General features: G+C 35.7%; 1 protein-coding gene across 4 annotated transcripts in view; it reads left to right on the forward strand.

The window, feature by feature from the left end:
• Window positions 1-24,151, forward strand: part of UCHL3 (ubiquitin C-terminal hydrolase L3) — a 105,323-nt gene that overhangs the window by 71,657 nt on the left and 9,515 nt on the right. For 2 of the 4 annotated variants that reach the window (XM_007501455.3, XM_007501456.3), the window contains 2 exons: window positions 18,701-18,892; window positions 23,111-23,186. In XM_007501455.3, coding sequence (XP_007501517.1) covers window positions 18,701-18,892; window positions 23,111-23,186 — 268 coding nt within the window. The remainder of the gene's footprint in view (window positions 1-18,700; window positions 18,893-23,110; window positions 23,187-24,151) is intronic. The other 2 variants (XM_007501457.3, XM_007501458.3) reach the window with 1 other exon arrangement.

Here is a 24,151-nt window from a genome sequence, read left to right on the forward strand (position 1 = left end):
TGGGTTCAAATCTGGCCTCAGACACATCTCAGCTGTGTGACCCTGGGCAAGTCACTTGACCCCCATTGCCTAGCCCTTACCACTCTTCTGCCTTGGAGCCAATACATAGTATTGACTCCAAGACGGAAGGTAAGGGTTTAAAAAAAAATAATAATAATTTCTTTTCTTATATTATTGTTGTTTCCCAATAACTGTCTTAATTCTCCTCATGGAACTCTTCCTTATAACAAAGTACAGCTAAGTAGGACAGTTCAACAATTGGCTATTACTGACAATATGCCTCATTCTGCACCTATAGTCCAACACCACTCTGTCAAGAGGAGGGAGGCATGCGTCCACGTTGGTCCTTAAGAGTCCAAGTAGAAGAATACTCTATAAATGGTAAGGTTCTCCAGATACTCCTATTTACAGATGAAATTGTACTAATTGCATTGATCCCCAGCAAACTGCCAGGCCGTCTCAGTGAAACTTGTGATAATTCCAAGAGAGACTGATCTGGCCATCCCCTGGATAAACAAAGCAAATAGAGAACACATATTGCTCAGATTAAAGTACATTCCTGGACTAATAGCCTATTGAGTTGGTCCATATTATACACATATAGATTATAGAGTATACATGCATATTTCATACAGTGATACTTTGAACAAAGTATTGGAACCAGAACAGAGTAGGAGGAGATTAGGTTTGCCACTTTGGGAAAATTTGTAGGGCTTCCAATAATCCCAAACTGTTTGCTGCTATGAAATTCCATCTCCATAACAGCAACATTCTCCTAATGATGCTCTATGGCCATTAATCATGAAACACTATGGATCTCAGAAGAAGAATCAGTATTGTATGGGATCATTAGGGCAATGGAAAGATGTATGATGGATGTAAGTGGGCTACAGCCTTTTTGCCAACAATGACTATAAGAAATGGCATTAAAGAAATAATGAAGAACATTTTTAACCAAAAAACGAGGTGGTCCAGGCATATAAGAAGAATCAAAGACAATAGATAGATAGCCATAATACTCAGCTGTCCCTGTGAGGTATTTTTAAAAGCCAGAACCAGGTGGAAGATTTGTAGTAAGATATGAATAAAGATGAACATGAATAAGATAGACTCTGCTGCATTGTAGGGAGTGCCTGCCTGCACTGATGTGATAACATTAAATTTAGGTATTCAAGTATGGAGGAAGAAGAGCACAAAAGAATTAACTGATTTTGAATTATAGAATTTGGAAGGGATAATATAGGTCCCCTAGTTCAACCATCTACCCCATGCAAGAATCTAGAGTCCAAGAGCTAGCTTCTGCTCCAGTACTTCCTGGAGAAAGGAGCAAATTACAAGGCAGCCTGCTACATTTTAAGGCAAATCTTATTGTTAAAAAATTCTTCCTTACATCTGCTACCTTGTTATCTCTGCCCAGTAGTAACATGGTACATGCCATCTTTAGGAATGCCATAAAGGGAATTTGGCCAAGGTTTGGTTGGATTTGGTAGATTGTTAAGGTCCTTTTCAATTTGAGAGTCTGTTATTTCCCTCCTATTTGAAGACACTCTTAAGTCTTTTTTGAGCCTATCATTCTTAGTTCTTTCACATGTACGGACCATTAGGGCAGTGGAAAGATGTATGATGGATGTAAGTGGGCTACAGCCTTTTGGGGAGTCTCATCATCATTCAAGTTGTCTTATTCTCAAATCTTCTTTGTCATTGCCCTTCTATAAATACTCTGTACAGAATTAAACATTATAATTCCTGATGGCATTCGATTGTCATGGAACTTCTTCCTTCCTTGATGTAAACATTATAGTTTTACTGACATAGTTTAGGATTTTATTTGTTTTTTGGTTTGTTATGTCATACAAACAATGACTTATTTTTCTGATGATTTACTAGAACCATTCCTCCAACAAGTTTAATGCAATCCAATCCATCAGGTTTTCATTGAATGTTTACTATGTTCAAGACCCCTAGGAATTTAAAAGACAAAATGAAAAAGAGATCACTTATAGAGAGGGTGTAGAGGGTCTATGAAAGAGGCAAGCTGAGGGGAAAAGGGCTTTTGGAAGACTCCTTGGAGGAGATAGCACAGTCACTGAACCTTAAAAGAAGCTAGAGACTTAGAGACCAAGGTGAGGTTGAAGAATATTCTAGAACCATGTTGACTGAGTCCTCTACAAATTTATATTTCATCATCAAACACACCAAGCACTCATAGCTCTTGAGGCAGGCCTTGTATGCCTCCCTGATACATTCGTTATCTCACTTCCCAGAGTGCATTTTCCAGATTGTATTGTCTCTCCTCAAACATTCCATGGTTCCTTTCCCTACTCTCTCCCCTGAGAACTTTGCCTCATATTTCACAGGAAAAAGTTGTGGCCATTCACCAGCCTCTCCTTCTTCTCTCTTACTTTGCTCACATCCCTCAGAGGTACACTATCTCCTCCTTCTTCCTTATTGCTCATGAGCAAAGTCATCTCATTCTTACCCATCTTCTCCCAAAGATTGATCCCTCTCTCATCTCTCCTCTTTATTATTCCTGCTGCTCACAGACACAGTCATCTCTCCCCCACCCCCCTTACCTGAGAAATCTCCCTTCATCCATCAGGCCCTGCTGGTTATTGCCATGAAGCTGTCCTCCCTTTCATGGTAAACCCTGAGATGGCATTTACAGGTCATGCTTCCCCTTCTTTCTCTCCCCCTCACTCTACAGCCCCCTTGCTGACCTCTGTCATTCAGCTGAAACTGCTTTCTCCACAGTTTCCCAGATCTGATGACCCTTTCTCAGTCTTGGCCCTTCCTGTCCTTTCCTTAGCCTTTGACACTGGCAAGCACCCTTTTCTCTTCAATAGTCTCTCCTCTAGACAGTGTGGTGCTGGGGATAGAGTGCTGGGCCTAGAATCACAAAGGCCCCAGCTCAGACCCAGCCCCCCAGATCCTTTAGTGGGGTGACAAGTCACTTAACCTCTCTTGGCTTCAGTTTCTCAACAATAAAATGAGGATCATTTTAGTACCTCCCTCCCAGGTTGTTATGGGGATCAAATGAGATATTTGTAAAGGGCTTAGCACAGTGCAAGATCCATAGTAGGTGTTTAATAAATGTTTGTTCCTCTGTGAACCCAGATCTATTCACATACTTCTTCCCGGTTTGCCTTGTTGGTTCTTCATTGCTATGTCAGCTAAGGGTGTCTCCTAGGCCCCTGTCCTCAGTACCTTCTTTCTCTGTACATTTTACTTGGTGATCTCCCTTGCTTCCATGGGCTTGGTGCTTGTGACTTCTTTGTCATCCTTGACTCCCCAAATCTCTTTCAGCACCCTCTGCCCACCCGGCACGGATCCAGTTAGTGATAAGTTCCCTCTGAACTCAACCCCCCACCCCCCAATTGCCTCATGTCTAAACCATGCCAATCACCTGGTTGGCTTCTGCACTCCCGGTTCTACCACTCTGCTGTCAGAGTGGTCTTTCTAAATAAAGTGTGTGTGACTATTTCATTCCTCGTCAGGAAACTCAAGTGAGTTCTTATTGTTTCTGGGATCACATGTACAGTCTTCCTTTTGACCTTTTAGATTCTTCTGACGCCAGCTCCTTTTGCCTTTGCAGTCTCATACAATATTCCACTCTCTGTGCTCTGCCTCTTTACTGGTCCTTCTATAGAACACAAGGTCACCCAACTCTTGGCATTTTCACTGATGGTTGCCTGTGTTTGGAATACACCTCCTCCTTCCCTTTAGCCCCTGGCTTCCTTCAGGTTTAGCTAAAGTCCTGCCTCTCTAATATTAGTGCGTTGTGTCAGATTGGCTCAATTTCCCCCTATATTATCATGTTTGTACATATTTGTTTTGCATGTTGTCTCCCTTGGGAGCCCTAAGTCAGGAACTGTTTTTTTCCTTGTTTATCTTCAGTGTTTAGCACAAGTGCTTTACACATAGTAAAACCTTACTAAATGCTTGTTGACTTACAGACATCCTTATTGTCTTCCCTATTAGTATGTTAACTCCTTAAAAATAGGTATTGCTTCATTCTTTGAACAGGTATATACAGGGCTGAGGACTATACCTGGCATACAATAGATTTTTAAATGCTTATCATCGGTTTCATCTGTTTCATGGCTGACTTGTCTTAGAGTGTCTCTCCATCCTGTTTGCCTTCCTTTGAACATTCTTCAGCTTGTAATATCTTTTTAAAATTGTGGTGCTCTAAAGCTGCAAACATATGTGAGTTGCTTTTTTTTTTTTAGTTTTTAAAACATTATTTTATTTGGTCATTTTCATACATTATTCATTGGAAATAGATCATTTTCTTTCCCCACCCCCACCCCCACCTCTTCCCTAGCCGACGCATGATTTGTCTGGGTATCACATGTGTCCTTGCTCTGAACCCATTTCCTTGTTATTGGTATTTGCATTAGGGCGCTCATTTAGCGTCTCTCCTTGATCATGTCCCCTCAACCTCTGTAGTCAAGCAATTGCTTTTCCTCGGTATTTTACTACCACAGTTTATCCTCTGCTTGTGGATAGTGTTTTTTAGATCCCTGCAGATTGTTCAGGGACATTGCATCTCCACTAATGGAGAAGTCCATTACCTTCGATTGTACCACAATGTATCAGTCTCTGTGAACAATGTTTTCCTGGTTCTGCTCCTTTGGCTCTGCATCACTTCCTGGAGGTTGTTCCAGTCTCTATGGAATTCCTCCACTTTATTATTCCTTTGAGCACAATAGTATTCCATCACCAACATATACCACAATTTGTTCAGCCATTCCCCAATTGAAGGGCATCCCCTCATTTTCCAATTTTTGGCCACCACAAAGAGTGCAGCTATGAATATTCTTGTACAAGTCTTTTTCCTTATTATTTCTTTGGGGTACAAACCCAGCAGTGTTATGGCTGGATCAAAGGGCAGACAGTCTTTTATCACCCTTTGGGCATAGTTCCAAATTGCCCTCCAGAATGGTTGGATCAATTCACAACTCCACCAGCAATGAATTAATGTTCCTATTTTGCCGCATCCCCTCCAGCATTCACTACTTTCCTCTGCTGTCATGTTAGCCAATCTGCTAGGTGTGAGGTGATACCTCAGAGTTGTTTTGATTTGTATCTCTCTGATTATAAGAGATTTAGAACACTTTTTCATGTGCTTATTAATAGTTTTGATTTCTTTAACTGAAAATTGCCTGTTCATGTCCCTTGCCCATTTTTCAATTGGAGAATGGCTTGATTTTTTGTACAACTGGTTTAGCTCTTTATAGAATTGAGTAATTAGACCTTTGTCAGAGGTTTTTGCTATTAAGATTGTTTTCCATTTTGTTACTTTCCTTCTAATTTTAATTACATTGGTTTTGTTTGTACAAAAACTTTTTAATTTGATGTAGTCAAAATTATTTATTTTGCATTTTGTGACTCTAAGTCTTGCTTGGTTTTGAAATCTTTCCCTTCCCAAAGGTCTGACATGTATACTATTCTGTGTTCACCTAATTTACTTTATAGTTGCCTTCTTTATATTCAAGTCATTCACCCATTCTGAGTTTATCTTGGTGTAGGGATGTGAGTTGCTTTTAAAAAACAATAGTAAAACACTACCATTACCACCCTTGTTGATAGCCAGTCACTAATATCGATAATATTACCCTACCTTGAACATTAGCTGTCTATATTGTATCTTAGAAGAGAAGTGTATATCTATCATTCAATATTATTACAAAGAAATAGTGAAATTTAAGTACCCATTTATAATTGTACTATTTCCATGGCTTTATCTTTAATGTTAGTTTTTTAGGGCTTTACAATATTTCTTTTTATTAAGTCAGGCTCTTGCCCTAATGCCTGTCATTTTTCTTAGTTATACTTTGGGTGAAGTTATATATATTCTCAAAAAAAAAAACCATTTGAAGAATTCTACCAGGAAAAAACCCTTCATGTACAGAAAATTATGTGGTTTATAACATTTTTCTTAATAACATGATACTGTTTAAATGAGGAAATTCTATGAACTTACTTTAATGCTGATATTTTTAGAAAGATTTAGAGTCAAGTTATTATAACATATTTAAGACATCAGTTTCTTTCCTTTTTTTCCTTAGAATATTTTTCCATGCTTACATGATTCATGATCCCCCCCTCCCCCCTTCCTGAAGCCAACAAACACTTCCACTGGGTTATGCACGTATCATTGTTCAAAACCTATTTCAATGTTATTCATATCTGCAGTAGAGTGATCCTTTTAACATCAAAGTCGCAATCATATCCCACTATGTTATTGATCATATATTTTTCTAAGGCTTTTCCATTTCTACAGTTCTTTCTCTGTATGTGGACAGCATTCTTCCTCCTATGTTCCTCTGGATAAGACATCAATTTCTTAATGAAAATAATTGATGTTGCAGTATGAGTCAATCTATTTTAGCCACCTCTTTGTCAATATTTGTCCATATTGATATATTAGAAGAGTAGGTTTTCATGATCCTTATTCCCTTTGACAGTTTACATATTTCTGTTCATCTTTTTATAGAAAAAACAATTGATACATTATACATTGAGGGGAAATAACTTTTCCCTTATGGAGGAACATACTGCTAATTGAAGATTTTAGTACTGAAAGTTAATGTGGAAAGTTCTTTTGGGGAGTGGAGACTCTGTCAAGCATTAATATTAGTGGATGTTTACAAATGACTTTTAATATGTAGCACATATGAGGCAGCAGTGGAAAAAGCACCAGAGTAGGATGCAAGTTTCTAAGCCTCTCCCTGCCACTACTTACCTATGTATTTATCCCAGAATATCAGAACTTTCCTAGGATTCAATTTTTTCACTTGTAAAATGGAAGAAGTAGACTGGATCATCTTTAAAATCTATGCTAATGTAAAAAAATAAGGCTATCTAATAACAAATATTTGAATAGTTTTTCAAATTTTGTTGAGACTAAAACTTTTGATATACATATCTTTTCTATTAACTTTTGAAAGCAAAAAAGGATAAATCGACATCTGCTATTCCTTCTCAGGGTTTTCTCAACCTAAACAATTATTGTGCAGCTTGCAGCCAAAGAGAATCATAAATAAGTGTTCCATAAACTTAAATAACAACCATTGAGCAAAAGAAAATCTTTATATGTATATTCTTCTTGGAAAAGACTTTGGGACACACTATCAGGTTTCAACCATACTCGTATTTACGTACTGAATCCAAAGAAACATTATAAACATATATCCATAGTAAAATAGTGTCTGTATATTCTTGGCTACTTAAGAAATTAAGCCAGAACTAAAAAGCATAAAAATAACTTTTTTGAATGTTTTCTTGCAGAGAGTAATTTAAGAATTTTCACGAAAGTCCAAATAAGAGAGTTGTCTTTTAATATTCCTAGGATTTTGAATAATATTAGGCATTCAAAGAGCCATCCCATATATATTTGTTAATCCAAAAGAGTTACCAAAGTTTATGCTCTATTGAAAATTACTTTTTGCAGCTAAAAACCTGCAATATTGTTCTGTTATAATATATTTTCTAGTTAGCTGGGGGAGGAGGCAGTGATGTAGGGAAGAGAATAAGAAATATAGTTCCACAAATAATTAGTTATTTGCTCACAAAAATATTTAAAGTTCTTATGAAATAAATATTTGCTACTTTGGAATTCTGTTCTAAAACTATAAAACTGACCCCCGAAAGTGAATTCTTTTGCCATTCGTCTAAAATTTATGGAAATATTTAAGAATATAGCAACTCCTTCATTTCTTTAAAAATCAATAATTTTATTAAAGAAAAAACCTCTATGAAAAGCATTTTTTTGTGATGCTAAGCTTTTTGTTTCTTCAATAGCCTATCTTTTTAAACCATCAATAATTTTGTTTGATACATGTTACTGAAAATCATGGAATCACAATTAGTAGCCAAATTGTAGGTGTTGGGTATAGGTTGGATACAGCATATTATGAACAATGATTTTTATTTAAGAATTCCAGGTGAAGACATCACTGACATATATTACCAGATAATCACATAGTAAGTGAGTTTGAGATTCTAGCGGGGAGACGTGTAAAGGACTAGATACATACAAGATATATACAGAGTAGATGGAGGACTCTGAGAGAGGAGGACATTAGTAACTGGGGAATGGGAAAGAAGTACCATATAGAAGGGGGACATTGATACGAGTCTTGAAGGAAATTGAAAACTAGGTGACAGAGATAATAAAACATCTAGCATTTGTATAGTGCCAGGCACTACTAAGTAAGCACTTTATTAAATATGCACATTCTGGAGTGGGGTGGGGGGAATTAGTAGTACAAAAGTTCAATTATGAGCAAGTCCAGTGTTTCTGGATAGAGAGTATGTGGAAGAGAATAAAGTATAAGAAGACTAGAAAATTAGAGGCAGGATTGTAAAGAGCTTTAAATACCAAGTTTATATTTGATTTTTGGAGGTAATTCGAGTCCATTGAGTTAACACAGTCAGACCTGCCCATCAAGAAAATTCCTTTGGTACCTGAGTAGAGAATAGACTGACTTGGGGAAAAAATTTAGCCAGGAAGATGGGTTTAGAGGACCATTGCAGTAGTATAGGCAAGAGAAATGAGCCAGAATTAGGACTGAGGTTCTCCAAGAGAGGAGATATCCATACCTACATAGAGTAAGCATACACATACATATACATCTATGCATATAGATACACATGTGTGTATTGTGAATTTTAAAAGTCTCCATCTTGGTCTAGCACCCAAAAATTGTGCACACCCACACTACACGGGCATGCGCTAGTCAATGACAAATCAGAAATAACTAACTGCCCACCTGGGCTGTCCTAAGCCAAGCTAGAGCCAACCATTGGCACTTGTGAGACACAGGAAGTGAGGTAGGGAACAGCCTCTGGGATTCGCTCACTTCCTGTGGAGAGAGCTAGGGGGAGTTGGTGTGAGGAGCTTGGGGAGAGAGGACTCCCGCAGACAGCTTTCCTTCAGATCGGTCACGTGAGTTAAGGACTGATTCTTTCCACCTGGGCCTTTAGGCCTAAACTCCCTCTGCCTTGGTCAGAGGTTGAGTAGCCCCTTTCCCTTTTCTCTTCTCTCCTTCTCTCCCTCTCCTTTCTCTACTTCCAGTGTGATTAAACCTCCATAAACTCCATTCTGACTTGAGTGTTTCATTTTAGGAATTTCATAAGTAAATTCCTTGGCGGCCATTGTTCAATATTACATAAATCCTGTAGCCACATTTTTAGCCATTACAATATTATAACCTCTCCCAGAAGCCTAAAATTTCTACATTTACAGTATGTACATGTGAAAGAGGTTGTGAAAGTAGAAACTATAACATGTGACAATAGATAGATGGGGTTAGTGCAGGTGAGGAGTTGAAGATGGCATCTAGGATATGAGGCTGGGGTTGCCCTTAGCAGGAATGGGAAAATCAGGACTAGGAGGCTACTTGTGGGGAAAAACGATGAGCTCTATTTTGGATTTGTTGAGTTTGAGATGCTTGTGAAACATCTCTTTTGAAATGTCCAAGAGAAAGTAATATAAGGCTAGAGCTCAGGAAATGACAGTGGGGCTCAGTTAGAAGCGGGAATCATGGGGCAGCTGGGTAGCTCAGTGGATTGAGAGCTAGCCCTAGAGACGGGAGGTCCTAGGTTCAAATCTGGCCTCAGACACTTCCCAGCTGTGTGACCCTGGGCAAGTCACTTGACCCCCATTGCCTAGCCCTTACCACTCTTCTGTGACTCCAAGACGGAAGGTAAGGGTTTAAAAAAAAAAAAAGCGGGAATCATCTGTAGAGAGATGATCATTAAACAGAATCTGAAGAGATCAAACTGATAATGAAGGGGAAAAAAAAAGAGGGAGAAGGGCAGAGAGCTCAGGAGAGGACATTCAGAGAAATCTCCAGTAAGTGGGCATGGCATGGATAAAGAACCACCTAAGTGGAATAAAAAGGAGCAGTTGTCCAGATAGAACAGGAGACAGTGATGTTAGGAAAGCCTCGTGAAGAAGAAGCGTCTCCAGAGGGAAAAGGTATGTAAGATGTTCTGCAGAGAGGTTAAGAAGAGTCAGGACTGAGAAGAGAACAGTAGGTCCTGTGATTAAGAGATGAGGGGTAACTTGAGAAACATTTTCTAATGTACTGAAAGGACCAGAGGAAGGCCTCCAATATATTGAGTAAGTCTTTGAAAGATTACATGGTCAGAATTGCACAGAATTAGAAAGGTGTGGATGTAAGTTAGCTGCTGCTCCAATGAAAGTAAACATACCAAGTCTATTACCTTCCATCAAAGGATGCTGGTAATTGTTGTGGATACAGTTCTTACTATGGAGCTTTATGATTTGAATTGTATTTTAAGCATTTATCTATTGGGAATACTTCTGTCCCTTAATTATTAGATTTTAAAGTTGGTATACATGAATTTCATCTTTGTAATTTCAGTAAGAAAGCTTTAGAATTTGTAGATTCCTAATTAACACATCTCATATATGTTCCCTTTTCTGTTGGAATGATGTTGTTAAAGTCATTTTCATGCAATGTGCTCAACAGATGAACTTTGTTAGTTGATTTAACCTGTGATTTGTGGCTTGTGCTTCAAATTCAAATAGTGCTTCTTAAGATATCAATAACTATGTGTTTTTTTTTAATTGCAGAGAGTCCTTATGTTAGGCAGCTAGGTGGTGCAGTGTATAAAATGCTGAGCTTGGAGTCAGAAAGACCTGAATTCATATATGGCCTCAGAAATGTAACTAGCTAGCTGTGTGATTGTGGCCAAGTCACTTAACTTCTGCCTTAGCTGTTTATCTGTAAAATGAGGATAGTAATAGCCCCTCCCAGGGTTGTGAGGCTCAAATTTAAATATTTGTAAAATGTTTTGCAAACCTTATGTAAATGCTAGTTGCTATTATTACTATTGGGTTGGCTAGTAGATAGAATACTAGGCTTGGATTCAAGAAGACTTATTTTCCTGAGTTCAAATCTGGCCTCAGATATTAGCTGAGTCTAGTGAGATCCTAGGCAAGTAACTCAACTGGAATGGCAAACCATTCTGGTATCTTTGCCAAGAAAACCTCAAAAGGGAGGGGTCATTAAAAGTTGGACACAATTAAAAAATGACTGAATGACAGCAATGGCAATTATTACTATTTCTGTTTCCATTATTATAATTTGTAGTCTCCATTTAGCTACAAGAGGTAGAAACAAATGGAGCAAGAATTAGATGGGAGATGTAATTGGGTTCTACTCTATGTCTTTCAAAATATGCCACCTTTAATAAGGTCTTTTCCTTCTATTTGGGATCCTCTGAATACCAATAATAGGGCATGGTGAATGTTTGTTACAAATAATTGTTGAACATTAGCCTAGAATACTGATTCTATTCTGTTAGTAGAATACAAACACTTATTGAATGGAATTTACCATTACATGGAATGCTATTGTAAACCACTTTTTCTTAATTTTTCATGATCTGTGTAATTTTAATTTTAGTAGATATTTTTAGGCAACTACTATGTGCTTCTAGGAGTATGTTCTAGGAGTTAATTTGAGACTACAGCTGTCAAGATTTTCTGGAAAGTATTTTTTAAAGGCAAAATTGATGCAATTTACTTAGGGTTCTTCTCTTATAGTCCTTGAAATAGTCCAGCTTAATAAATCAACATCTGGTGTTGCCTTTCCTTCCCTAAGAGGATTATTAAAGGTGCCATTCCCAATATATTTATATATTGCTAATTTCAGGTTCCTCTTTCATTCGAGAGGGAGAACCCCTAAGACATTATCAAGGCCTGGTGCACAGAAAGACTACAAAAATATGCTTTACAGTTATTTATTCAGTCAGCCAATAATTATTAACTTCCTACTATCTGCTACAAAAGGAGGCAAAAGATTGATCTCAAGGAGATTATAATCTAATGAGGGGGACAATAAATATACAAGATAAATGAGAAATAATTTAAAGAGGAGGCACTGAAATTTTAGGAAGAATTAGGAAAGGCTTCCTGTAGAAGACGGGATTTTAGTTTGAAGTCAGGGAAACATATAGTAGATGGAGATGAGGGAAGAGAGCATTCCAGTGATGGGGACAGTCACAGAAAATGCCCAGAGAGTTGAATAAAGCTAGAAATGACCATTCTATTCTGCAGACTTCATAAGCATAACAAGACCTGAAGATTTACATTGTTTGAAGTACTATTATTTTTACTAAAGATTTCAAACCTCTAAAAAATCTACATAGATGATTATAGGTGGATCTTAATTAACAATAGAATTTCTCCCCAAGTTTTGAAGGGATCTAGAAAAAAATTAGTTTATTTATTGAACTCTTAAGCCATTAAGTGCTTACTGTGCAAAGCAATGAACTAGCCACTGGGTAAAGTACAAACATAATTAGAATTTTTTTCTTGTTATTTTAAGCTTAAAAATCATTAAATATGAGCATATCCAAATACAAAGAAAAGAGGATTTTTCATGAAGTCGCAGCTTTTCCTCATTATATCATTAGTATTTTAAAAAACTAAATGCTAAATTTGATATATTAATTTTCCCAGAAAATTAATCTGTATCTAAAAAAAATTATACCCGCTAACATTTCTATAGCACTTTAAAAGTTTGTAGACCACTTTGCATATATTCATTTGATCCCTTTGAAGTAATTTCAGTACTTTTTTTAATATGTGAAGAAATTGAGAATAAGAAAAGTTGTGACTTGATCAGGGTCATTTTGCTAGTGAATGCCTGTAGTATTATTTGAACTCAAGACTTCTTGATTTTGATTGAGTTTTCTCAATCTGTTATGCCATACCTACTGCTCAGCACTGAGGCAGGGAAAAACTAGAGGCAGAGAGGTCAATTAGGAGACTTTTTGTAAGCCCTACCTTCTGTGTTAAGTATCAATTCTTAAGACAGGATAGTAGTAAGGATTAGGCAATTGAGGTTAAGTGACTTGCCCAGGGTCACACAGCTAGGACATGTCTGAGGCCAGATTTGATCCCAGTACCTCCCAACTCCAGGCTTGGCTCTCTCGGCTATGACTCTACTACCTGGCTGCCCCAAGTTAAGAGACTCTTTGAGTATTCATAAGTAACATCATTAGTGTAAATGAGAAGTTGGGAGAAGATAGTTGGTGAAACAGAATGAAATCTATTTTTGGTTCACTAAGTTTGAAGTAAGATGTTTAAGTGGAAATATCCTTCTTTTTAAAACTCTGTCTTAGAGTTTAATCTTTTAATTTAATTAATTAAATCTTTTAAGTCTCTTAATCTTCTGTCTTAGAATCAATACTAAGTATTGTTTCCAAGGCAGAACAGTGGTAAGTGCTGGGCATTTGGGGTGACTTAACCTGGGTCACACAACTAGGAAGTATCTGAGGTCAGATTTGAACCTAGGATCTCTCATCTCTAGTCTGCCTCTTTATTCACTGAGGCACCTAGCTGCTGCTAAGTAGAAATATTCAATATAACCTTTCATTCTTGGTGGAGAGGCCAGGCCTGGACATAATGATTTGTGATTATTCTGCCTAGAGAGTATATATTTGAAGTTATGGGCATACATGTAATCTGCAAGAGCGAGATTGAGTCTGTAAGCCTTTAGTAACTGTATGCTATGACCCAAGTTCATTGTTAATCAATGGAGGCTTAAAGAGCAGCAAAACAGTTTCTGCTTTCAATTTTTAATTGCCTTGAGTGGGGCACAGTTTGTAATAGAAAGGGAGATGGTTAGAAAGTTATTACAATTATATAGGTCCTGAACTGTGGTTGAGGCTCTGAAAGGAGAGAAGAGCATTTGTGTGAGAGATGTTAAAACTGACTGAAACAACAAGATTTGGCCAAAGATGAGATATTTGAGGTAAGTATAAAGAAGGAAAAGTTGAGATTCTGACCTTTTTTATAATGAGGTGTTCTGGTTAATTGGAGACCTTTAATTGAACAGGTTATTATTAAGTACCTACTTTGCACCTATAGCATTATATCATTTTCTTCAATATACTGTTGCAATTTGGGGAATTCCCATTGCCATTGGTTTTGATATTTGATTATGTTATCTTGTACTTTTATTGAACTATTTTATTTATACACAACTATATAAGATTAAACATTTTATTTCCTCAATGAACTTACAGGATTATTACTATAGTAATTCACTTTTGAATTTTGTGTTTCTAGCATATCTGAAGTATAGTGGGAAGCACAGAATAAATCACAATATCATAGTCTTAGAATTGGAAGGGCCCTTTAAGAGCATTTAGTCCAATCCCCTCATTTTAGCAACTTTTATCCCCAGAGAGATGAAATGATTTGTGAGGTTCAATCAGTTATCAAGGGTTGGAATTTTTTTTTTTAAACTCTTACCTTCTGACTTAGAATCAAAACGGTGTGTTGTTGGTTCCCAGGTGGAAGAGCAGTAGGGGCTAGGTGGGGGGAGGGGGGAGGGGAGTGGGGGGTAGTTAAGTGACTTGCCCAGGGTCACACAGCTAGGAAGTGTCTGAGACCAGATTTGAATGTAGGACTTCCTGTCTCTAGACCTGGCTCTTAATCCACTGAGCCATCCAGCTACCCCAAGGATTGGAATTTGAATCAAACTCCTTAACTTCAAATTCAACACCTTTTTACTTTTTCTGGTCATTGTGACTCAGTTTAAAAACATGTATGAGAAAGCATGATATAATTAATGCCACATTAGAAGTGTATTTGTTTGCCCTTCCAAAAATCATTATTACACTAAGGATTCACTTGATTTATAACCCAGAGTTCAGGTTGAAGACATTGTAGTTCATATCTATAATGTTGACTTGCTTCCATGAATTTGCTTTTAAACCACATAATTTTTCCTATATCATTCTGAGAGTTGTAGCTTATTTTATATGGCACTTTACTATTTATAAAGTGCTATCTTCATAATAATCTTTCATTTATTTATTTGTTTGTTTATTTGTTTAATCTAAACTCTTACCTTCTGTCTTGGAAGCAAGGCAGAAGAGTGGTAAGAGCTAGGCAATGGGGTTTAAGTGACTCGCCCAGGGTCACACAGCTGGGAAGTGTCTGAGGTCAGATTTGAACCCAAGACTTCCCACCTCTAGGCCTGGCTCTCAGTCCACTGAGCTACCCAGTTGTAACCCCCCCTCCAATAATCTTTTGTGGTAAGTAATGTAAGAGAAGAAGTAATGTACCCCTCCTTTTACAGATGAGGGAACTGATTTTGGTAAGTTTTATTTTCCTATTGTTATACATTTTTTGAACGGTATTTTATAAATCCAAAGCTTCAGAGCCTTTCCACTATATCATGCTGCCTGTATAGTTATGTTTTAGTTGAAAATTATAACAACCAAACTTAAAAAGTGGCTTTGTCACCCTAACTGGTAAAACTATAGATAATCATACAGATAGAAATCACTTAGTACTACAGGTACTAAATAATAAGAATGGCATAGTATTTGTAAGAATGGCAGTTCTAAATAGGTTGCTTGTTTTCTAAGAGTTTTCATTTTGTAACAATGTTCCTGAAACCAGTTCCTGAGACCAAAAACATTTTTGTGTTTTGTAACAATGTTGGAAATTTTTTATTGGTGAGTTGTTCTAATTCTGAATTTCATATGCACAAAAGGTGGAAGGCAATTTTGGAAAAATGAGTAGTAATCTAAACTATTACTATTAGTAGACTACTAGACTATTACTACTTTGACTAGAACTAGATTATGTGGGGGGGATTAATGTGAAAATGAGGCTAGAAAAAAAGGTAGGGAACCACCATGTAGAGGACCTTAAACACCAGATAGACAGGTTCATATTTTATCCTAGAGGCAATAGAACCACTGAAGATTTTTTAACAGGAGAGTGCCATATTCAGATGTGTGCCTTAGGAAGATTATTCTGACAACTATGTAAAGAATGGATTAGATAGGGAACCGATGGAAAGTGAGGAGATCAATTAAGAGGCTTGTACCAGTGAGAGATGACAGACTTGAACTAGGTCATTACTGAACCTTTGCTCATTTTGCCATCTTTCCCACTTTGTCATTATTTCTCTTTATAATGAACTCTAGTTTTAGACTTAGATCCCTGGGAGTTTGGTTCTTTTTTTTTCTTTCTTTTTAAAACCCTTACCTTCTGTCTTAGAATCTATACTATGCATTGGTTCTAAGGCAGAAGAGAGGTATGGGCTAGGCAGTTGAAGTTAAGTGACTTGCCTGAGGTCACATTTGAACCAGGTCTTCCTTTCTCTAAACCTGGCTTTTTATCCTCTGAGCCACCTCTCTGCTCTTCAGTTTGGTTATTTCTGAAATAGATGCAACAAGGAAAAGTTCTGTCATCCTGAACAATATGGAAATCCTGTTATCACCTTTTATAAATAAATTAGATATCAAGACGATATGATGTATTTCTTTTCTGAAACTGTCTTAGGTTTCCTCTCTATATGTCATATGAGTATGGGGATTACTAGAAAAATTAGAATGAGAGTAAATTGAAAAAAATCTTCATTAGATACCTAACCCCTGTTTTTCATGAATATTTGAAGCCCATTGGCTAGAGCATGATATTAATGTGAGATCAGGGTCACTAATTAGGTTTCCATAAAAATCATTTGTGCTCCTTGCCTTGGCTATAAACAGTACCTCTTACCCAAGTCAATCGTTTCATAAATGGTATTTGATGAAGATTGGGGAAAAAAAGTGTAGGTGTATCATCACTATAGGAAAACAAAATTAAACACTTTTTATCCTGGCAGTCAGAAATGTCATCTTTGTCATTTTATGCTTAATATTATAAAAATAGGGCTATTACCTTCTTTTCCTGATTAATAATTCATCTTCTAAAAAAAGTTTGCATAATGAGACTTGGTGGAGTAGTGAAATGAGTACTGTATGTAGTATGATAGATCCTAGGTTAAAATCTTCATTCTTCTACTTATCACTTTGGATCAATCATTTAACTTTTCTAGGTCTCAGTTTCCTTATCTGTAAAATTAGGAGTTAGGTTACATAACTTCTTAAGTCTTTTCCAGCTGTTAATCTGACTTCTTATGAACCTATAAAATATAATCTGTATTCTTGAAAACAGGCAGAAATAAATGGCATGTTATAATTTATTGTGTACATGTTTTACAAAGCTAATGTTCTACAGGTAATACACATTCAGTAAATATTTGTTACATAGAATCTTAAGAATTTGGGATTCCAAAATCCATTCCAACTCTTACCCAAAACAGGAACAAATGCTTTCTTCAGTAGCTTTGACCATTCCAGACTTCTGTTTATGGAGAACGGATTTGCCCATTCCCTTTTTGGGAAGGTCAAATTTTTAGGAAATTTTCCTTATATAAAGCTGGAGTCCATCTCCTTATAACTTTGAACCCTCACTAACATGTCAGTCCTTTAAATATTTGAAGATAATAATCATACTCAATCTATGTTTTATTTTCTTCAGTCTTAGTATTTCCAGTTTTCAAACAAGTGATTCTCACTATGGATTTTGAAAAGTCCTATAACTTTTCTTGATGGTCAAAGTGATGATGCAGTTGTTTTATATAAAGTGGTTATGTTGCTTATATAAGGAAAATATTAATTATGTGGTAGTTGGTAGAATATGTTATTAATGTTATAAATGGCATGTCAGTGTCAGTACTGCTTCGTGCTTACTATAGAACTACATATTCATTTTACATTTAGTTATTAACTTGTATAAAATTACTTTTAATTATTAAATATATACTTTGCCATTAGGTTTAACTATCAAGCCTCTGTTAATATATTTAGGTTAACATTTAAATCTCCATCTGAGTAAGCGTTTTGATTAAATAGAACGTAAACTCTTTGACCACAAGGTCTAGTTTGTAGTTGCCATGGTGGTATCCCTGGTACTTGGCACACAATGTCGTGCAAATATTAGAAGACATTTAATAATACATTTTTGCTGAAGCAGACCATAGGATTTTAGACCTAGAAAACGGGAAGTTATAGGCATTCAAAACCAAGCCTCTCATTTTACACATGAGCAAACTGAGGTCCAGAGTGAACTTAGATCTTGCTTCTGAACAGATGATGGTCCTGTACTATTCTGAAAATGGGTAATAGATCTTTAAAGAGATCTAGCTTGCCTAGAAGGAAAACGAAGCTTCCTCATTCAGCAAGGTCTGGCTCTATATATTAGCAGTAAGATTCTTCTCTTAGATGCTCTCTTAATAAAAGTAGGCCAAATTAGAGATCATGTGAAAAGAAAGGGGCAGTTTTATCTCCATGAAAATCCAAGTAGCTTATTGTGCAAAAGGTCAGTTTGTATGTGTGCTTTCTACTTCAGAAGTTTCATCTGACTTTTTTACTTAAAATTCTCATTCTTAGAATTCATACCAGCTTGGGACTCGTTTCACCTTTGTTCTGCACTCCATCATGGGTGTACTGTTGGGACTGATGGGGAGTTTTGATTTAATATAGTATTTCTATTTGAATTGCTTATTTTTCCCATTCCATATGTCTTTGATAGACAAAATAGGTTTGCATAAATGCTTAATGTATGTTCTCATAAAACATCTTCTAGAGAAGCAGGGGCACTTAAATAACCACATCTTATAGACCAGATATTTTTCCTTTTTTTCCTTCTTTAACCAGTATTCAAACTGAATTCTTTACTAGACTGTTTTATTTAAAAGTACCAGATCCTATGAGTTGAAGTGTGACTTGTTGCCTATTAGGGATAAAAATTGTTAAGCCGTTAATGTGGTCTAAGTAAATGTTCTCTTTTTTAATATCTATGTAGTCGTCCTCGCCATCCTCATCACAGCCTCATTCTAGCCACTGCAGAACGAAGGCCTCACCATTGTGTCACCATGCATCCCTGCCCTGGGTCAAACGTAACCATGTAGGTCCTGCAAAGGCTACCAGTCCATCTCTCCGTCTTCGTCGCTGGCGGCCCTTCTTACGCCTGCCGTCTGTGGGGCTTCATTCTGTTGTAAGTGTAGTCAATCTTCCAACTCTTCTTCCCGTGACCAGGACAGTTCATTGCCACTTACGCTCCTTCAGTCTTCAAGATGCTTTTCTCTTGGTTTTCTTAACCATTAGCTTCCCCTTCCCCACACGAGATTGCAAGCATACGTCTGTTTATGCTTTGCTGTCTAGCTTGACTTTTGTGCCGTCATCTTGGTGAGCATCCATCTTTCCACTCCATGGCCTGCCAATATCTTTTTGAAAAGTATTGATCGACATTCATGATATTCAAGTTTCTGTAAGCTCTCAAAAGTCAATCTATATTCTTCTGCACCTCATCTTTCTGGTTTCTTTTAGTTGACACTGATCAACAAAATGCTTTGCAGCTTCTAAGTTCTTTGCCATCGATAACTTTGTTTTTATTTTTTCATGTTATTGAACATGACTTTAGTCTTCTGCCATGCTCATCCTGGGGGTCACTTTACTTATTCTGTCCTCAGTCTGAATCCTTTGTGGTGTAGGGTGTTTTCATCTAAGGGATTATTCCCTGAGGTGCCTCAGGTACTTGGTTTAATCTTTTATCTGATCTTCCCTTCCTATTTAGTTTCAAAAGATCTTATCCAGCTAGGAAGTGAAGATTTTCTTCTTTTTAATTGCTCCCACATTTCAATCACTACCTCTTTGTTAAGCTATTAATAGCATAAAATTGTTTATCCCAGCATTTTTAGGGAAAATGGTATATGCTGATTATACATATTGAAATAATATAGGAGAATTGAACAAGCACAATGACTACCCTTCACCATTGCCTCTCTGCATGGCTCAACCCTTTTTTAAAACTTGTGTGTCAAGTTTTGATTTATGTTGCTTTAATATTTGTAGGAAATTTCACAAGAAAATAGATATAAATGATGATTACTACAAGTTAACATAGGAAGAATTTAGTTGTTAATATACTTAGCTCAAGACTTTAAAAATGAATGAAAAGTTAGTGCCACACTCTTTCCTCTGATACTGTAGAGTGGAGTCTAGGTACTCTCTTAGGCCTGCCTCATTTGCCTGGCATGTGTCACCAAGTCAGCTCTGCAGTAGAATTTGCCATAAACATACAAATACTCATCTTCGTTTAACAGCCTACTGTTGGCATAACTGCTAAGGACTGAAACAGTCCTATTTTTAAAACTAGGAACTCTAGGCAACATGTTGTAGATTTAATGTTAAATGTAAGTAAAATTCAGTATTAGCACTTGAAAAATCCCTGAATCAAAATGCAGGTTTAAAATTTGGGACCATTGCTTTATATGACATGGATTTATTTTCCATTTTACTTCCATTGATTAAGATCTTATTTTCTCATAAATTCATTTGAATTTATAATTTTCATGAGCATCCTTCATCACATAGTTGCCATATTTTACTTTTGCTTAAAAGTATTAACATTTAAATCACTCTTTTTTTAAAAAATAGGAGTTCATTCTATATTCTCAGGGAAATTGTATGAAGAATATATTAAGAAAAGATAAAAATAATCAACAATATCTATTTTTTTACTTTAAACTATAAATAGTGTGACCATTTGTTTGAAACTAGACTTTCTAGAAGTACATGTACCTTTTGCTTGTTGGATTTTATTTTTTATATTTATAAGGTGAAGTGTTTTCTATTTCTTCAAATAAGATATTTGTAAAGTACCTAGGACACTACTTTACACATAGTACATGCTTTTTAATAAATGCTTATGCTTATTACCATCTTCAAAGTTATTAGAATATTGTTCTATATGGTTGGCTAACCCAGAGAGTATTATGATAAGTACTCACGCATTGCTTTTTCATATATCCATCCTGTTTTAACTTAATTATCTTTTGGAATATATTTAAAGACTTTTATTTATCTTGGCTAGGGTTTTTTGTTTGTTTGTTTGTTTGTTTGTTTTATTTTAGGCTAGCAATACTGGAATATTGAAGCCATAGTTAGAGTTTGAGAGATATTTCTTTTATATTAAGGCAGGTTTTTTTTTTCCACTTCATTGGTGATGTCTTAAATGACAACACACAAAAATTTTTTTGAAAATGCTTAGCCTTAAAAATCAAGGGAATAAACTCGGGGATGGAGAGAATAATTTTCTTAAATGAATCAAAAAGAATTTTAAATTTTGGTAGCTTTTTTGTTTGTTTTTAATTCATCAGCAACTTGTAGCCAGCTTTGCATGTTTGTTGGCAAGAAGCATTATGTTATACATTCAGCGTCAACACAGTAATATCCTTTCATGAAAAAGTTACTCATTTGGCATACTGGTTGTATCATTAAAGTGCTGTGATTATTTGGATTAAAAAAACTAATTTTATATAAGTTCAAATGCTGTTGTCAAGTTATCAAGAAAACCTTGGCCTGGGAGTGAGGAAATCTGACTTTCACTGCTATCCTGGGTTATTTAAGGAGGAAATTCCCCTTTTGCACCTTTTGCCATTCATTAAGTGAGGTTATTAAGAGGGGATAGTCACAGGATGATGGATTTAGAGCCTGAAAGAACTTTAGAGGTCATATTAACCAAGATTAATTTTAATTTGACACACTTAAAAAAAGAGTAGTCTAGGCAAAGAGTGTATGTGTGTGTGTGTGTGTGTGTGTATATATGTATATATATACATATATATACATATGTACATATATTTTGGGGCTATTTTTCATCTATAGAGTTACCTAAAGCTTTTGAGCTATGAAATTGGCTATATTTTTGTTCATATTTCTCAAGTGAGATGCTATTCGTAAAGGTAGTTTAGCCCAGTGCCTGGCATAAAGTAGGCACTTTGTAAATGCTTTTTTTCCCCTCCCTTTAACTTTCTTAAATAAACTGATGATGTGTTTGCCATAAAAAATATTTGATGGTATTCTCTTGTATTAACATATTCTCATATCATTATGGTGGCAGTATAAGAAAAGTAAAAGAAAATACCTGAAAATGTGAGTTTTTCAAAAAAACATATAAAATTTTAAGATTGTGATATTATCTGTAAATTCATACTTCTACCCCAAAATGACTATTTAGTACAACTTTTAGAAATTATAAATGGGCTTTCGGGTGGCTAAATATATGTTTTAGATCCAAGACATTAAACTTTACTACAAGATGCCTTAAATTGCATATAAAATATATTTTTATTTGTCCTTGTTTTGAATGTTTTTTTTCTTTCAATTTTTGTGTTTGGTGTACCTTTAATAGCAAAAATAATAGCTGTATTCCACTGCAAATCATTTAGTTTTTTCCAAGAATAATTATCAGTCCTAAGTTAATAGTTAAAATGAAAACAAATTATTAATTGATTTGAACAATTAGAACATTGAATTTCTTAAAGAGGCAAGTATTTACTAATGTAGATTTAAATAGGGTGGTGAAATTCTTGATTATAATTTTATTCTCAAATTTACCGTCGTTGGTTTAATTACAGAAATTTATCTAGTAGGCCAAGTAAGCATGCTACTGATGTACTGTGATGGAATTTGTTCTTGCCCTTCCGCCAAAAGTTCATAATAGCAACAACAGTAATAACACAAATAAAGTATTTTAAGATTTACAAAGTGCTTTTTTCACAATAACCTTATGAGTTAAACAGAGTAAATATCTCCCTTTTACGAGAGAAGAAATATAGGCTTTTCTCAAAACCTGTTTGTTCTCATACTCCTTGTATCTAGGATGACCTGTCTTGAAGAATTCCTTTTCTCCCTTTGACCTGGTAGTTTTCTACTAAGGTGTTCAAAAAGTGAAACTTAAAGTGTGATTAAAGAAAAACATAATTTTGTTTGATAAATGCTGAAATTTTTTGGAAAGACTCTTTCCAAATGATTTCAATCTACTACTTTTACGTTATCTTTATTTTGTAAAAAATTCAAGTTGAAAAAGAGCACCTACATTCCTAGTACTGATTTCTTTTCTAGAGAAACCCAAGAGGCCCTTTTGTTCAAAGGATCAGCTTGGCCTTGTTAAAAAACAAAAAGCATATGGGAAAAAGGATACATAATGGAACAATATGTCTTTATTGCAAATACCTCTTGTTCAAATGGATGGACAGTGAAATGAAGTAGAAAGACACTTCATTTCTAAATTCAGATGTTGAATTCTGACACCAGCGAAATGCTCTCTTTTGTGTCATTAAATATGTTTTGTTTTCATATTGATGTTTAGTTTTTATTGAATTATGTGACTACTAATGTATATAATATGTATTTTTCCTCTTACTTTCAGGCACCAAGTATAGATGAAAAAGTAGATCTACATTTTATTGCATTAGTTCATGTAGATGGGCATCTCTATGAATTAGGTAAGAACAACTTTAATTTATCTTGGCAAGGGAAAGGGGAAAGGGAGGTAATATCTTTATATTCCAGAGAAAGTGTTGTTATAGTTGATATTCATTGTTTATTTCAGTTCATTAATTGACCTATAATGTTGCCATTGTGTCAGCTAAGTTTTCCTTTTAAGATTTTTTTTGTTTAGCCAGGAAAAAATAGAATTGTTTTAAGTTTAAGAAACTTATAATTCAAGGATGTCAGCACCACCTTTGTACTGTAGCAGATCAAGAAACAGAACACCATTACTGGAAACTGCTATGAATCATTGTAAAATTTGGATTAAAGTATATATAGTAAGTTACCATCTCTATTTGGACATACTAATTTAATCTTGAACAGTGGTGAACCCAGGACATAATCAGAAAGTCGAATGACTGAAACTAATTTTTAAGTATAATTTGTATTTATAATGACTGGATTTCACATCTGACAATGCCCCAAGTTTTTAGGTTTTTACATAAGGAGTAGTCATCATATGGCATGACCTTTATCAGAATCTGATTTTTTCCTAGCTTTTCAGAAGCCAGGATTTTCTGGCAGCCACTCCATAAAGTTTGTGATGTAAAGCCAAAATAGCCATCCTTAATTACAATCATATTCTCTCCTTTATCTTAACTCACGTTCTCATCCAATCCATTCTGTTGCAGCAGGACTACTCTATTTAAATATAGCCATTGAAAAAGTCTTAGCCTCTATAGACATTTTATCTTGATCTGGTAAGAAAAAAACTCTTTATGGCAGGATCCATTTCATTTTTATCAGTAGCCCCCATGCTTAACATAGTGCTGTTTGTTGAATTGACTTGATTCAACTCAGTGGGATAAGTACTTTTTAGGCATATTTTACTTTCTTATCCTATAATATTCATTGAAATACTGTATATCATATTTCCTCTAAGTATCATCTAAAATTTGGAAAGGCAGGGCTCATGACT

This window comes from Monodelphis domestica, chromosome 8, assembly GCF_027887165.1.
Source record: "Monodelphis domestica isolate mMonDom1 chromosome 8, mMonDom1.pri, whole genome shotgun sequence".
Lineage (NCBI taxonomy): Eukaryota > Metazoa > Chordata > Mammalia > Didelphimorphia > Didelphidae > Monodelphis > Monodelphis domestica.